Here is a 16,670-nt window from a genome sequence, read left to right on the forward strand (position 1 = left end):
TGTGTGTGTGTGCGTTACCTTACAGCTGTGTACCAGCTGTTGCTGAGCAGCAGGATTCTTATTGGTGGAGGCAGCGTTCTGTGCTGCTGCAATGGTCTGAGTGGCTGCTGCTGCTGCCTGCTTCGCTGCATTCTGTTCAACCAATCAGCACACAGGTTACTGACATGTGTCCAACCAATCAGCACACACGTTACTGACATGATGTGTCCAACCAATCAACACACAGGTTACTGACATGATGTGTCCAACCAATCAACACACAGGTTACTGACATGATGTGTTCAACCAATCAACACACAGGTTACTGACATGATGTGTCCAACCAATCAACACACACGTTACTGACATGATGTGTCCAACCAATCAGCACACACGTTACTGACATGATGTGTCCAACCAATCAACACACACGTTACTGACATGATGTGTCCAACCAATCAACACACACGTTACTGACATGATGTGTTCAACCAATCAACACACACGTTACTGACATGATGTGTCCAACCAATCAGCACACACGTTACTGACATGATGTGTCCAACCAATCAGCACACACGTTACTGACATGATGTGTCCAACCAATCAGCACACACGTTACTGACATGTGTTCAACCAATCAACACACACGTTACTGACATGATGTGTCCAACCAATCAGCACACACGTTACTGACATGATGTGTCCAACCAATCAACACACAGGTTACTGACATGATGTGTCCAACCAATAAACACACAGGTTACTGACATGATGTGTTCAACCAATCAGCACACAGGTTACTGACATGATGTGTTCAACCAATCAGCACACACGTTACTGACATGTGTTTAACCAATAAACACCCATGTTACCGACATGTGTCCAACCAAAAAACACACATGTTACTGACATGTATTTAGCCCATTCTGACCTGAGAACAGATTCATACGATGTTTCCACTGGACACACACTGGTCTGATTAACCCATTCTGACCTGAGATCAGATTCTAAAAATGTCAGTCGTTCTTTGATTTTTCAAAAATAGCAGACCTACAAGCTCGTATCGCGCCACTCGGTGGCGCGATATGAGCTTGTAGATCTGCTATTTTTAAATAGCTAAAGCATAACATGATGCTATAACACCAAAATGGGTTCCCGTTCAGAATGGGTTAACCAATAAACACCCATGTTACCGACATGTGTCCAACCAAAAAAACACACACGTTACTGACGTGTCGGACTAAATGATAACATAGGGCATTCTGGGATGGATTGGGCCAAATGGTGAACGCGCTGGGCCGTCGACTATCATTGCACGCGTTCACGTATGAAACAGCGTTCACGTGTGTCATTGCCCCAATAACGTGAACGTGCACAATGATAGTCAACGGACCAGCGCTGGCTCAAGCTGCAATACCAAATTCGGCCACTATGTCCACTTCGCCTCATGGTTTCCTCCGGGTGCCTTCTCTATAAATATATACTCTAAGGTTTGTACGGGTCACACGAGAAACCGCTGCTCCTTCGCCTGGAAAGGTGCCGGATGAGGTGGTTCGGGCATCTGGTTAGGATGCCTCTCGGGCGTCTCCCTATAGGGAGGTCCTCGAGGCATCTGGTTAGGATGCCTCTCGGGCGTCTCCCTATAGGGAGGTCCTCGAGGCATCTGGTTAGGATGCCTCTCGGGCGTCTCCCTAGGGAGGTCCTCGAGGCATCTGGTTAGGATGCCTCTCGGGCGTCTCCCTATAGGGAGGTCCTCGAGGCATCTGGTTAGGATGCCTCTCGGGCGTCTCCCTATAGGGAGGTCCTCGAGGCATCTGGTTAGGATGCCTCTCGGGCGTCTCCCTATAGGGAGGTCCTCGAGGCACGTCCCACTGGGAGGAGACCCCGGGGCAGACCAAAGCGCAGTTGGAGGAAACACATCGACTCACTGGCCTTGGAACGTCTCGGGATCCCCCCCAGGAGGAAGTCACTAATGTTGCTCTGGAGAGGGAAGTCTGGAGCACTCTGGTGGAGCTGTTGCCCCCGCGACCCGACTACGGATAAGCGGTTGAAGATGTACGGGTTCAAAGTAATGTAACCCTAACCTCCAGCTTGTTGACCAGGCGCTTCTTGATGGCGTTCTGCGCAGCGGCGTTGGTGGCCATCCTCAGGCCCTCCGCCGCCTCCCTCAGCTTCTGCTGCTGCTCCTCGCTGTCTGGGTTGGCCGCGGCGCCCTGGAGGAAGGAAGGAAGTCATTGACCCGTTCTGACCCCAGATCAGATTCATACGAGGTTTCCACTGGACACACCCTGATTAACCCCATTCTGACCTGAGATCAGATTCTAAAAATGTCTTCTACATCCTGACAGTTTAAAAAAAAAAGCTGTGTTTCTATGTCAGTGGTTCTTTTGATTTTTCAAAAATAGCAGACCTACAAGCTCGTAGCGCGCCACTCGGTGGCGCGCTACGAGCTTGTAGATCTGCTATTTTTCAATAGCTAAAGCATGACATGATGCTAACACCAAAAGGGGTTCCCGCCCCAAAATGGGTTAATTTATTTAAAAACTGGTTTTGTGATGTCACATGTTGTCAGATTCAGCTTTCCGCGTGCATTCATTTAGGTATTAAAAGAGTCACGTTTCATCGTACAGTGAGACATCACATTTAGTTTGAGGGTGTATTTTTTTGGTGTACTTCTACTGTACTTCTATGCCCCTGTAGCCTATCTGTAACCGCTACTGCTGGCGCCTGAATTTCCCCCCCTCCACGATCAATAAAAGGTCGGTAAGGTTACGTATTTAATATTTATCCATCTATTTATATCTAGTATCCATCCATCGAAACTGAATCCATTGTTATTATCAATATCAAATCAACTGCGCAAAGGATCAATCTATGCTCTACACATCACAGACAGACAGACAGACAGACAGACAGACAGACAGACAGACAGACAGACAGACAGACGTACCTTAGCGGCCTCCACCATCTTCGCGGTGGCGTCGGCTAGCAGCTTGGCCGCAGACAGCAGCTTGCGTGAGTTCTCCAGGTCAGACTCTCCCTCGGCGTCCATCTTGATGGCGTTGACCAGGTCAGAGGTGGCCTGGGCCAGGATGCGAGCCTGACGCACCATCTCACCTGGAGGGGGGAGGAGGGGTCAAATATGGCTTTAATAACTCCCTTTATACACTGACCAAAACTAGAGAAGAGCTGAATAAAAACTAAGCTATGATGACTGGGTCCTTTAATCCACATATTTATTACGTCATCATTGAGAGCTAGTCATACATATACTATATATATATGTATATGTAATTTGTAAGTTGATTAGCGGTATACTGTGGTTACTTTGCGCCAAAAACCGTCCCAGCAAATTGTGCCTGATACGGCAGTGGTGCCAGATTACATACATGTATACACAGGAGCATTACCTTTAATCCTCCCAACACTAAAACATATCGTCATCACGTCACTATCGAAAACCAATTACACTCTGGCATTGGGTCCTTTAGTCCACATCTTTATTACGTCATCATTGAGAGCTAGTCATACATATACTATATATATGTATATGTAATCTGTAAGTTGATTAGCGGTATACTGTGGTTACTTTGCGCCTAAAACCGTCCCAGCCAACCCGCCACTTTTGATGCGTATGCAAATAAAACAGCAAATTGTGCTTGATTTGCTGGGACCAGATTACATACATGTATACACAGGAACATTACCTTTAATCCTCCCAACACTAAAACATATCGTCATTACGTCACTATCGAAGACCAATTACACTCTGGCATTGGGTCCTTTAATCCACATGTTTCTGACGTCATCATTGAGAGCTAGTTATACATATACACACACCATGTAATCTGGTCCCAGCAAATCAGGCACAATTTAGCCGTTTTATTTGCATACGCATCAAAAGTGGCGGGTTGGCTGGGACGGTGCATACGGACCGGGCGAAACTATTACTTGCGCGCTCTGCTTGCACAAGTAAATATGGCTAATATGACTATGAATCTTACTCAAAACACTATTAACCCATTCTGACCGGGCACCCATTTTGGTGTTAGCATCATGTTATGCTTTAGCTATTTAAAAATAGCAGATCTACAAGCTCATATCGCGCCACCAAGTGGCGCGATACGAGCTTGTAGGTCTGCTATTTTTGAAAAATCGAAGAACGACTTGACATTTTTAGAATCTGATCTCAGGTCAGAATGGGTTAATCAGACCCAGTGTGTGTCCGGCGGAAACCTCGTATGAATCTGATCTCAGGTCAGAATGGGTTCATCAGGACCAGTGTGTGTCCGGCGGAAACCTGGTATGAATCTGATCTCAGGTCAGAATGGGTCAAACAGCAGCAACCCACCGGCGTCTCCCATGGAGCTGAAGATGTTCTCCGTGACATCCAGGATGCGGTCCGTGGCCTCTCCGTGGCGTCCGATTGGCTGGCCTCCGCTGGCGTACTGCTTGATGTGCTGCAGCAGGTCGTTGAGCGCCGTGGTCACGCCCGTGGCGGCCACGCCCACCTGCTTCAGCAGGGCCTCGTCTCCCGTGGCGCCCTGCAGACAACCAATCACAGATTACCATTCTGCCAACCAATCACAGATTACCATTCTGCCAACCAATCACAGATTACCATTCTGCCAACCAATCACAGATTACCATTCTGCCAACCAATCACAGATTACCATTCTGCCAACCAATCACAGATTACCATTCTGCCAACCAATCACAGATTACCTTTCTGCCAACCAATCACAGATTACCATTTTTTTTTTTTTTTTTCTTCTTTTTTCTTAACATATTTTTTTATCCCACGATTTTGTAACCCATTTTTCACCCCTGTGTCAATCATCTAATGTGATCCTGGGCTCTACACACCCTCCACCAACCTAGTCCCAATATATGGGGGACATGGGGAGACCAACCTAGTCCCCATATATGGGGGACAAGGGGAGACCAACCTAGTCCCCATATATGGGGGACAAGGGGAGACCAACCTAGTCCCCATATATGGGGGACAAGGGGAGACCAACCTAGTCCCCATATATGGGGGACAAGGGGAGACCAACCTAGTCCCCATATATGGGGGACAAGGGGAGACCAGCCTAGTCCCCATATATGGGGGACAAGGGGAGACCAGCCTAGTCCCCATATATGGGGGACAAGGGGAGACCAGCCTAGTCCCCATATATGGGGGACAAGGGGAGACCAGCCTAGTCCCCATATATGGGGGACATGGGGAGACCAACCTAGTCCCCATATGGGGGACATGGGGAGACCAACCTAGTCCCCATATATGGGGGACAAGGGGAGACCAACCTAGTCCCCATATATGGGGGACAAGGGGAGACCAGCCTAGTCCCCATATATGGGGGACATGGGGAGACCAACCTAGTCCCCATATATGGGGGACAAGGGGAGACCAACCTAGTCCCCATATATGGGGGACAAGGGGAGACCAGCCTAGTCCCCATATATGGGGGACATGGGGAGACCAACCTAGTCCCCATATATGGGGGACATGGGGAGACCAACCTAGTCCCCATATATGGGGGACATGGGGAGACCAACCTAGTCCCCATATATGGGGGACAAGGGGAGACCAACCTAGTCCCCATATATGGGGGACAAGGGGAGACCAGCCTAGTCCCCATATATGGGGGACATGGGGAGACCAACCTAGTCCCCATATATGGGGGACAAGGGGAGACCAACCTAGTCCCCATATATGGGGGACAAGGGGAGACCAACCTAGTCCCCATATATGGGGGACAAGGGGAGAGCAACGGACTTGAACTCATGCTTCCTTCATGCCTGAGTGTCCAAGTTGCTCCTTTACACCTGACAGGGGGGAGTTTCCCTGGTTGGACGTAGCGCGTGGAAGGAACACGTTATTCCAACCAGTTCCTTTCCCCTCCATCAGGCGCCCCGGCTGGCCAGGGGGAGGCAGTTTAGAGACCAGAAGCATTATTTAAATATCGAGTTTGAAAAATAACAAATGGTGGCATTAACAGCTTCTCTTAAATAAACCCCACAAGTATGACATAAAAGAGTTTAAACGCATTGAATTTTCACCCCAAAGAAAAAAACAAGACAAACAAACCTTAAATACAGGATCGGTAAAAGTTGAAAAATAAAAAGGCAGACAAAAACAGACAAAACAACAACAGTACACAACATCCTATAAACAATCATAGGTGCATGATACATCCATAATCCGCATTACATCACAGCAATCCAATCACAGTATTAGGCTACTTTTAAATCAAAAGTCCAGCAGACCTCAACTCATCCACAAGCAGAGACGGATTCAAATTCTGAATGAATTGAAAGAATGGACCCCATATCCTCCCAAACCTATGGACAGATTACCATAGAATGGACCCCATATCCTCCCAAACCTATGGACAGATTACCATAGAATGGACCCCATATCCTCCCAAACCTATGGACAGATTACCGTTCTAATCAAAAGGAGCATTATTGACGGGCGGTCGCGTCGCTGGTCCGTGATCCTCCCACGACACCATGAAGCTCATCCATGAGATGACTTTCAGGATTAACCCATTTTGGGCGGGAACCCCTTTTGGTGTTTTAAGCATTAGGCCTATGTTATACTTTAGCTATTGAAAAATAGCAGATCTACAAGCTCATAGCGCGGCACCGCGTAGGTCTGCTATTTTTGAAAAATCGTGAAAATGTGCCTCAAATCCTTGAATATTCTTTCAGAGTTTCAGTTTTTAACTCAAATCTTTGCTTCTGGAGAGGTCCCCTGGAACAACATATTTTCAGATGGGGGTCGGCGGCATATTACAGATCATTTTTGGGGGTCTTCGGTGCTACTGAAAATTTCTGACGAGCCGAAATCATTTCGGCACTACAGCGCCGAAACAGCGGTAAAATAGGAGTATGAATCGGCCCTAACTCTAAAGTTAAACAGCGGTAAAATAGGAGTATGAATCGGCCCTTACTCTAAAGTTAAACAGCGGTAAAATAGGAGTATGAATCGGCCCTTACTCTAAAGTTAAACAGCGGTAAAATAGGAGTATGAATCGGCCCTTAGTCTAAAGTTAAACAGCGGTAAAATAGGAGTATGAATCGGCCCCAACTCTAAAGTTAAACAGCGGTAAAATAGGAGTATGAATCGGCCCTTACTCTAAAGTTAAACAGCGGTAAAATAGGAGTATGAATCGGCCCTTACTCTAAAGTTAAACAGCGGTAAAATAGGAGTATGAATCGGCCCTTACTCTAAAGTTAAACAGCGGTAAAATAGGAGTATGAATCGGCCCTAACTCTAAAGTTAAACAGCGGTAAAATAGGAGTATGAATCGGCCCTTACTCTAAAGTTAAACAGCGGTAAAATAGGAGTATGAATCGGCCCTTACTCTAAAGTTAAACAGCGGTAAAATAGGAGTATGAATCGGCCCTTACTCTAAAGTTAAACAGCGGTAAAATAGGAGTATGAATCGGCCCTTAGTCTAAAGTTAAACAGCGGTAAAATAGGAGTATGAATCGGCCCTTAGAACGTTGAAGACTCCTGTATCATGTTGGTGTGAGCCGTACCTGTGAGGTTGGGGTTAGGTTTGGGGTTAGGTTACCTGTGAGGATAGGGTTAGGGTTAGGGTTACCTGTGAGGATAGGGTTAGGTTTGGGGTTAGGGTTGGGCTAGCCTCGGTACCAGGCTTTCATTTTTGTTGGTGCAAAAATGTAAAGCCTGGAGGAACGCATTGGCCGCTCTGGTCTAAAAAGTGGGAGGAGTCAACCCTTCCGGGTGGGCGTCGCTCCAAATGATGTGACGTAGCGCTGCACTAGGGGGGAGAGGAGGAGGGGCCGGGGGTGACGGACAGATCGATGAGATCCAATCAGGGCGTGCGCAAATCTGAGCCGTGACCCGCCCCTCTAGACCAGAAACCTAACACGTTAGCTCAGGCTAGGGTTGGGGTTAGGTTTAGGTTACCTGTGAGGCTATGGTTAGGGTTAGGTTACCTGTGAGGATAGGGTTAGGTTTAGGTTACCTGTGAGGCGTCCACACAGCCCTCCACTGACTTGGCCACCAGCTTCCCTGCCTCGATCAGCTGCTCCTGACACACTGGGGAGCTGATGGTGGGGGCCACCACCTACACACACACACACACACACACACACACACACACACACACACACACACACACACACACACAGGAAACATACAGATCCATTACTAAATATTAACTATACAGCTCTTTTACAAAATTTTAAATATACAGGTCTATTGGAAAAGGTTGCACTGAATTTTAACATTATTTGACTTGTGTATAAAGCTCTCAATGGTCTCGCACCTTCCTACCTACATGACTGCCTGCCTAAATATGTCCCAAACCGCCCGCTAAGGTCTTCCACTGCTGGCCTGCTCGCTTTGCCTAAAAAAATGGCAACTCAAAAATACGGGGAAGCAGCTTTTTGCTTCTACGGGCCGTCGGCATGGAACAAGCTCCCACTGTACCTTCGTCAGGCAGCCTCTGTAGACATTTTTAAAGCTCAGCTCAAGACCCACTTCTACAACATTGCTTTTAATTGATCTTTTATTCTTTTTGTTATTCATGTCCTCACTGTATTGCATTACTGCTTGTTTTTTAATGTTTTAATGCTTTTCTTTTATTCTCCATTGTTCTGTAAAGCACTTTGAGCTGCATTTCATGTCATGAAAGGTGCTATACAAATAAAGTTTTATTATTATTATTATTACCCGCGTACAGATTAGGGTGAGGGTTCTTACCCGGGTACAGATTAGGGTTCTTACCCGGGTACAGATTAGGGGTGAGGGTTCTTACCCGGGTACAGATTAGGGGTGAGGGTTCTTACCCGGGTACAGATTAGGGGTGAGGGTTCTTACCCGGGTACAGATTAGGGGTGAGGGTTCTTACCCGGGTACAGATTAGGGTGAGGGTTCTTACCCGGGTACAGGCCACCAGCTGGGAGGTGGACAGGGCACACTGCGTGGCGGCTGCGATGACGCGGTTCTGCTGGGCCGAGTCTTCGGTCTTCTGGGCCACGTTCTTGGCCTTCAGCACCAGCGCCGCCGCGGCGTTAGCCACAGCCTTGGCTAGCTGCATTAGCATGTCCTGTCAAAACAACAACAACAACAACAACTAGCTGCATTAGCATGTCCTGTCAAAACAACAACAACAACAACAACTAGCTGCATTAGCATGTCCTGTCAAAACAACAACAACAACTAGCTGCATTAGCATGTCCTGTCAAAGCAACAACAACAACAACACATGAACCACTTATACGTTGATGTACGATGGCGTCGTGAGGAACGACGCAGGTAAGATAAAACAAACATTAACCCATTCTGACCTGAGATCAGATTCATACGAGGTTTCCACTGGACACAAACACTGGTCTGATTAACCCATTCTGACCTGAGATCAGATTCATACGAGGTTTCCACTGGACACACACTAGTCTGATTAACCCATTCTGACCTGAGATCAGATTCATACGAGGTTTACACTGGACACACACACACTGGTCTGATTAACCCATTCTGACCTGAGATCAGATTCTAAAAAATGTCAGTCGTTCTTCGATTTTTCAAAAATAGCAGATCTACAAGCTCATAGCGCGCCACCGAGTGGCGCGCTACGAGCTTGTAGATCTGCTATTTTTCAATAGCTAAAGCATGACATGATGCCGACACCAAAAGGGGTTCCCGTTCAGAATGGGACAAATTATCTTTATTGTTAATGAGATTTAATGTTTGTGTTAGGGACAAAACAAACATTAATTTATCTTCATTGTCAATGGCGTCAAGCAAACATTGAACTAAAACATTAAACCTGCATATAGGAGGGGCTAGCGCCCCTCAATAACGTTGAGCAATCACTAAGTGAGTCGTGGGAGATTGCAGCGGTGGAGCACCGTATCTTGCCGCACCCACCAATACGCCACGAGTTGACGCCGGTGCCCGGGAATCGAACCCATGACTGTGTGCTCGAAAGACGGGTGCTCGACAGAGTTGAGCCAACCGGACACCGAATCACCACCGCAGTCACTGATTTAAGCCATTTTGACCTGAGATCAGATTCTAAAAATGTTCTTCTACATCCCGACAGTTTTCTGAAAAAGCTATATTTCTATGTCGATTTTTCAAAAATAGCAGATCTACAAGCTCATAGCACGCCACCGAGTGACGCGCTACGAGCTTGTAGGTCTGCTATTTTTTTTTTTATCGAAGAACGACTGACATTTTTATAGAATCTGATCTCAGGTCAGAATGGGTTAAAATCAGACCAGTGTGTGCCCAGTGGAAACCTCGTATGAATCTGATCTCAGGCCAGAATGGGTTAAGAGGAACGTGTGTCAGGTTGGCCTGTGTAAATGGGCATTGTGTCGTTGTTGCTATGACGTCACAGCAGAGTTCTGCTCGGCCCATAAAGTACCGTACCGGCTCCACCCAGTATTTATACATGTGTGGCTCCGTCTGCGTCCCCACAGACCGGTCCAAAACAGCCCGAGAGAAAACATGAGGTTTACACACAGACCGGTCCAAAACAGCCTGAGAGAGAACATGAGGTTTACACACAGACCGGTCCAAAACAGCCTGAGAGAGAACATGAGGTTTACACACATCTACGAGAGCATGGCTCTGTCGGCCTTCCTCCTCTTCCTGGCGCTGGAGGTGGTGGCCGTGTCCTACGTGTCGTTCAGGCTGTACGTGAAGGCCACCGGCTGGCTGCTGTACGTGGGCGGCCTGCTGCGCGGAGCCGGAGCCGGCCGCAGCCCGCCGTGGGAGTCCACGGGGGGCGAGAAGAACGTGACGCGGTTCGCGGTGGGGAACGTGTCGGCGCCGGGCCTCCTCCGGTACTTCGTGGAGTACCCGCGCCACTACCGCTTCGTGGTGGACGAGCCGGACGCGTGCCGCCAGCGGAAGCCCTTCGTGGTGGTGGTGGTGCCGGTGAACCCGCGCAACCGGGCCGACCGCGACCTCATCCGCCGGACGTGGGGCGGCGGTGTCGGGACCGGGACCGTGGCGGGCAAAACGCTGAGCCTGTTCTTCCTCCTCGGTCTGCCGACCGCGACGACCACGACCGCGACGACCACCGCGACGGGAGAAGAACCGGACGACGCCGACGCCGTCCAGCGCCGCGTCCTGGAGGAGAGCGCCGAGCACGGCGACCTGCTGCAGGCCGACTTCCTGGACTCCTACGGCAACCTGACCATCAAGACCATGCTGATGATGGAGTGGCTGGACTCGCGCTGCCGCGGACACGCCTCCTACGCCGCCAAGGTGGACACGGACGTGTTCCTCAACGTGCCCAACCTGGTGGCCATGCTGGCGTCCAGGCCGGGGGGGGGCGGCGTCCCCGAGAGAGACTACATGACGGGGCTGGTGCCGCGCCGCAGCCCCGTGGCCCGAGACCCGGCCTCCAAGTGGTACCTGCCCCGCGACGTGTACCCCGGGGCGCACTACCCGCCCTACGCGCTGGGCGGGGCCTACGTGCTGTCGCTGGACCTGCCGGGGAGGCTGGTGGAGGCCTCCAGGCACGTCCGCGCCGTCTACATGGAGGACGTGTACCTGGGGCTGGTCATGGAGCGCCTGGGCGTCGCGCTCAGCGACCCGCCCAGGCGCTCGCAGTTCCCCGGGTACACGCCGTACAGCCGCTGCGTGTACTCCAGGGTGGTGCGCGCCGTCATACCGCCCGACAGGCTGAGTCCCGCCGACCGCATGCGCGTCTGGGAGGACTTCAAGAGGCCGGGGCCGTACTGTTACTGAGAGAACACTACTTCAACAGGCCGTACTGTTACTGAGAGAACACTACTTCAACAGGCCGTACTGTTACTGAGAGAACACTACTTTAACAGGCCTTACTTTTACTGAGAGAACACTACTTTAACAGGCCGTACTGTTACTGAGAGAACACTACTTCAACAGGCCGTACTGTTACTGAGAGAACACTACTTCAACAGGCCTTACTTTTACTGAGAGAACACTACTTTAACAGGCCGTACTGTTACTGAGAGAACACTACTTCAACAGGCCTTACTGTTACTGAGAGAACACTACTTCAACAGGCCTTACTGTTACTGAGAGAACACTACTTCAACAGGCCTTACTGTTACTGAGAGAACACTACTTCAACAGGCCGTACTGTTACTGAGAGAACACTACTTCAACAGGCCTTACTGTTACTGAGAGAACACTACTTCAACAGGCCGTACTGTTACTGAGAGAACACTACTTCAACAGGCCGTACTGTTACTGAGAGAACACTACTTCAACAGGCCGTACTGTTACTGAGAGAACACTACTTCAACAGGCATTACTGTTACTGAGAGAACACTACTTCAACAGGCCGTACTGTTACTGAGAGAACACTATTTCAACAGGCCGTACTGTTACTGAGAGAACACTACTTCAACAGGCCGTACTGTTACTGAGAGAACACTACTTCAACAGGCCGTACTGTTACTGAGAGAACACTACTTCAACAGGCCGTACTGTTACTGAGAGAACACTATTTCAACAGGCCGTACTGTTACTGAGAGAACACTACTTCAACAGGCCGTACTGTTACTGAGAGAACACTACTTCAACAGGCCGTACTGTTACTGAGAGAACACTACTTCAACAGGCCGTACTGTTACTGAGAGAACACTACTTCAACAGGCCGTACTGTTACTGAGAGAACACTACTTCAACAGGCCGTACTGTTACTGAGAGAACACTACTTCAACAGGCCGTACTGTTACTGAGAGAACACTACTTCAACAGGCCGTACTGTTACTGAGAGAACACTACTTCAACAGGCCGTACTGTTACTGAGAGAACACTACTTCAACAGGCCGTACTGTTACTGAGAGAACACTACTTCAACAGGCCTTACTGTTACTGAGAGAACACTACTTCAACAGGCCGTACTGTTACTGAGAGAACACTACTTCAACAGGCCTTACTGTTACTGAGAGAACACTACTTCAACAGGCCGTACTGTTACTGAGAGAACACTACTTCAACAGGCCGTACTGTTACTGAGAGAACACTACTTCAACAGGCCGTACTGTTACTGAGAGAACACTACTTCAACAGGCCGTACTGTTACTGAGAGAACACTACTTCAACAGGCCGTACTGTTACTGAGAGAACACTACTTCAACAGGCCGTACTGTTACTGAGAGAACACTACTTCAACAGGCCGTACTGTTACTGAGAGAACACTACTTCAACAGGCCTTACTGTTACTGAGAGAACACTACTTCAACAGGCCGTACTGTTACTGAGAGAACACTACTTCAACAGGCCGTACTGTTACTGAGAGAACACTACTTCAACAGGCCGTACTGTTACTGAGAGAACACTACTTCAACAGGCCGTACTGTTACTGAGAGAACACTACTTCAACAGGCCTTACTGTTACTGAGAGAACACTACTTCAACAGGCCGTACTGTTACTGAGAGAACACTACTTCAACAGGCCGTACTGTTACTGAGAGAACACTACTTCATTAGGCCGTACTGTTACTGAGAGAACACTACTTCAACAGGCCGTACTGTTACTGAGAGAACACTACTTCAACAGGCCGTACTGTTACTGAGAGAACACTACTTCATTAGGCCGTACTGTTACTGAGAGAACACTACTTCAACAGGCCGTACTGTTACTGAGAGAACACTACTTCAACAGGCCGTACTGTTACTGAGAGAACACTACTTCAACAGGCCGTACTGTTACTGAGAGAACACTACTTCAACAGGCCGTACTGTTACTGAGAGAACACTACTTCAACAGGCCGTACTGTTACTGAGAGAACACTACTTCAACAGGCCTTACTGTTACTGAGAGAACACTACTTCAACAGGCCGTACTGTTACTGAGAGAACACTACTTCAACAGGCCGTACTGTTACTGAGAGAACACTACTTCAACAGGCCGTACTGTTACTGAGAGAACACTACTTCAACAGGCCGTACTGTTACTGAGAGAACACTACTTCATTAGGCCGTACTGTTACTGAGAGAACACTACTTCAACAGGCATTACTGTTACTGAGAGAACACTACTTCATTAGGCCGTACTGTTACTGAGAGAACACCGTACTGTTACTGAGAGAACACTACTTCAACAGGCCGTACTGTTACTGAGAGAACACTACTTCAACAGGCCGTACTGTTACTGAGAGAACACTACTTCAACAGGCATTACTGTTACTGAGAGAACACTACTTCATTAGGCCGTACTGTTACTGAGAGAACACCGTACTGTTACTGAGAGAACACTACTTCAACAGGCCGTACTGTTACTGAGAGAACACTACTTCAACAGGCCGTACTGTTACTGAGAGAACACTACTTCATTAGGCCGTACTGTTACTGAGAGAACACTACTTCAACAGGCCGTACTGTTACTGAGAGAACACTACTTCAACAGGCCGTACTGTTACTGAGAGAACACTACTTCATTAGGCCGTACTGTTACTGAGAGAACACTACTTCAACAGGCCGTACTGTTACTGAGAGAACACTACTTCAACAGGCCGTACTGTTACTGAGAGAACACTACTTCAACAGGCCGTACTGTTACTGAGAGAACACTACTTCATTAGGCCGTACTGTTACTGAGAGAACACTACTTCAACAGGCCGTACTGTTACTGATTGAACACTACTTCAACAGGCCGTACTGTTACTGATTGAACACTACTTCAACAGGCCGTACTGTTACTGAGAGAACACTACTTCAACAGGCCGTACTGTTACTGATTGAACACTACTTCAACAGGCCGTACTGTTACTGATTGAACACTACTTCAACAGGCCGTACTGTTACTGAGAGAACACTACTTCAACAGGCCGTACTGTTACTGAGAGAACACTACTTCAACAGGCCGTACTGTTACTGAGAGAACACTACTTCATTAGGCCGTACTGTTACTGAGAGAACACTACTTCAACAGGCCGTACTGTTACTGATTGAACACTACTTCAACAGGCCGTACTGTTACTGAGAGAACACTACTTCAACAGGCCGTACTGTTACTGAGAGAACACTACTTCAACAGGCCGTACTGTTACTGAGAGAACACTACTTCAACAGGCCGTACTGTTACTGAGAGAACACTACTTCAACAGGCCGTACTGTTACTGAGAGAACACTACTTCAACAGGCCGTACTGTTACTGAGAGAACACTACTTAAACAGGCCGTACTGTTACTGAGAGAACACTACTTCATTAGGCCGTACTGTTACTGAGAGAACACTACTTCATTAGGCCGTACTGTTACTGAGAGAACACTACTTCAACAGGCCGTACTGTTACTGAGAGAACACTACTTCAACAGGCCTTACTGTTACTGAGAGAACACTACTTCAACAGGCCTTACTGTTACTGAGAGAACACTACTTCAACAGGCCGTACTGTTACTGAGAGAACACTACTTCAACAGGCATTACTGTTACTGAGAGAACACTACTTCAACAGGCCGTACTGTTACTGAGAGAACACTACTTCAACAGGCCGTACTGTTACTGAGAGAACACTACTTCAACAGGCCGTACTGTTACTGAGAGAACACTACTTCAACAGGCCGTACTGTTACTGAGAGAACACTACTTCATTAGGCCGTACTGTTACTGAGAGAACACTACTTCATTAGGCCGTACTGTTACTGAGAGAACACTACTTCATTAGGCCGTACTGTTACTGAGAGAACACTACTTCAACAGGCCTTACTGTTACTGAGAGAACACTACTTCAACAGGCCGTACTGTTACTGAGAGAACACTACTTCAACAGGCCGTACTGTTACTGAGAGAACACTACTTCAACAGGCCGTACTGTTACTGAGAGAACACTACTTCAACAGGTCGTACTGTTACTGAGAGAACACTACTTCAACAGGCCGTACTGTTACTGAGAGAACACTACTTCAACAGGCCGTACTGTTACTGAGAGAACACTACTTCAACAGGCCTTACTGTTACTGAGAGAACACTACTTCAACAGGCCGTACTGTTACTGAGAGAACACTACTTCATTAGGCCGTACTGTTACTGAGAGAACACTACTTTAACAGGCCGTACTGTTACTGAGAGAACACTACTTCATTAGGCCGTACTGTTACTGAGAGAACACTACTTCAACAGGCCGTACTGTTACTGAGAGAACACTACTTCAACAGGCCTTACTGTTACTGAGAGAACACTACTTCAACAGGCCGTACTGTTACTGAGAGAACACTACTTCAACAGGCCGTACTGTTACTGAGAGAACACTACTTCAACAGGCCGTACTGTTACTGAGAGAACACTACTTCATTAGGCCGTACTGTTACTGAGAGAACACTACTTCATTAGGCCGTACTGTTACTGAGAGAACACTACTTCAACAGGCCGTACTGTTACTGAGAGAACACTACTTCAACAGGCCTTACTGTTACTGAGAGAACACTACTTCAACAGGCCTTACTGTTACTGAGAGAACACTACTTCAACAGGCCGTACTGTTACTGAGAGAACACTACTTCAACAGGCCGTACTGTTACTGAGAGAACACTACTTCAACAGGCCGTACTGTTACTGAGAGAACACTACTTCAACAGGCCGTACTGTTACTGAGAGAACACTACTTCAACAGGCCTTACTGTTACTGAGAGAACACCGTACTGTTACTGAGAGAACACTGCTTCAACAGGCCGTACTGTTACTGAGAGAACAC

General features: G+C 48.0%; 2 protein-coding genes across 4 annotated transcripts in view; one reads left to right on the forward strand and one right to left on the reverse strand.

Moving 5' to 3' along the window:
* The window catches only part of tln1 (talin 1), a 215,247-nt gene that overhangs the window by 99,411 nt on the left and 99,166 nt on the right, over positions 1 to 16,670 (reverse strand). For all 3 annotated transcript variants that reach the window (XM_083793816.1, XM_083793817.1, XM_083793818.1), the window contains 6 exons: positions 8,904 to 9,071; positions 7,986 to 8,087; positions 4,334 to 4,526; positions 2,933 to 3,099; positions 2,067 to 2,195; positions 19 to 132 (listed from right to left, as the gene is read on the reverse strand). In XM_083793816.1, coding sequence (XP_083649942.1) covers positions 19 to 132; positions 2,067 to 2,195; positions 2,933 to 3,099; positions 4,334 to 4,526; positions 7,986 to 8,087; positions 8,904 to 9,071 — 873 coding nt within the window. The remainder of the gene's footprint in view (positions 1 to 18; positions 133 to 2,066; positions 2,196 to 2,932; positions 3,100 to 4,333; positions 4,527 to 7,985; positions 8,088 to 8,903; positions 9,072 to 16,670) is intronic.
* LOC310879564 (beta-1,3-galactosyltransferase 1-like) lies at positions 10,598 to 11,731 on the forward strand (the record flags this gene model as incomplete). Its single annotated transcript, XM_083794339.1, has 1 exon — positions 10,598 to 11,731. The coding sequence occupies one exon, from the start codon at positions 10,598 to 10,600 to the stop codon at positions 11,729 to 11,731; it is 1,134 nt and encodes a 377-aa protein (XP_083650465.1).

Source organism: Protomyctophum parallelum, assembly GCF_964188405.1.
Source record: "Protomyctophum parallelum genome assembly, chromosome: 21".
Taxonomy (NCBI): Eukaryota; Metazoa; Chordata; class Actinopteri; order Myctophiformes; family Myctophidae; genus Protomyctophum; species Protomyctophum parallelum.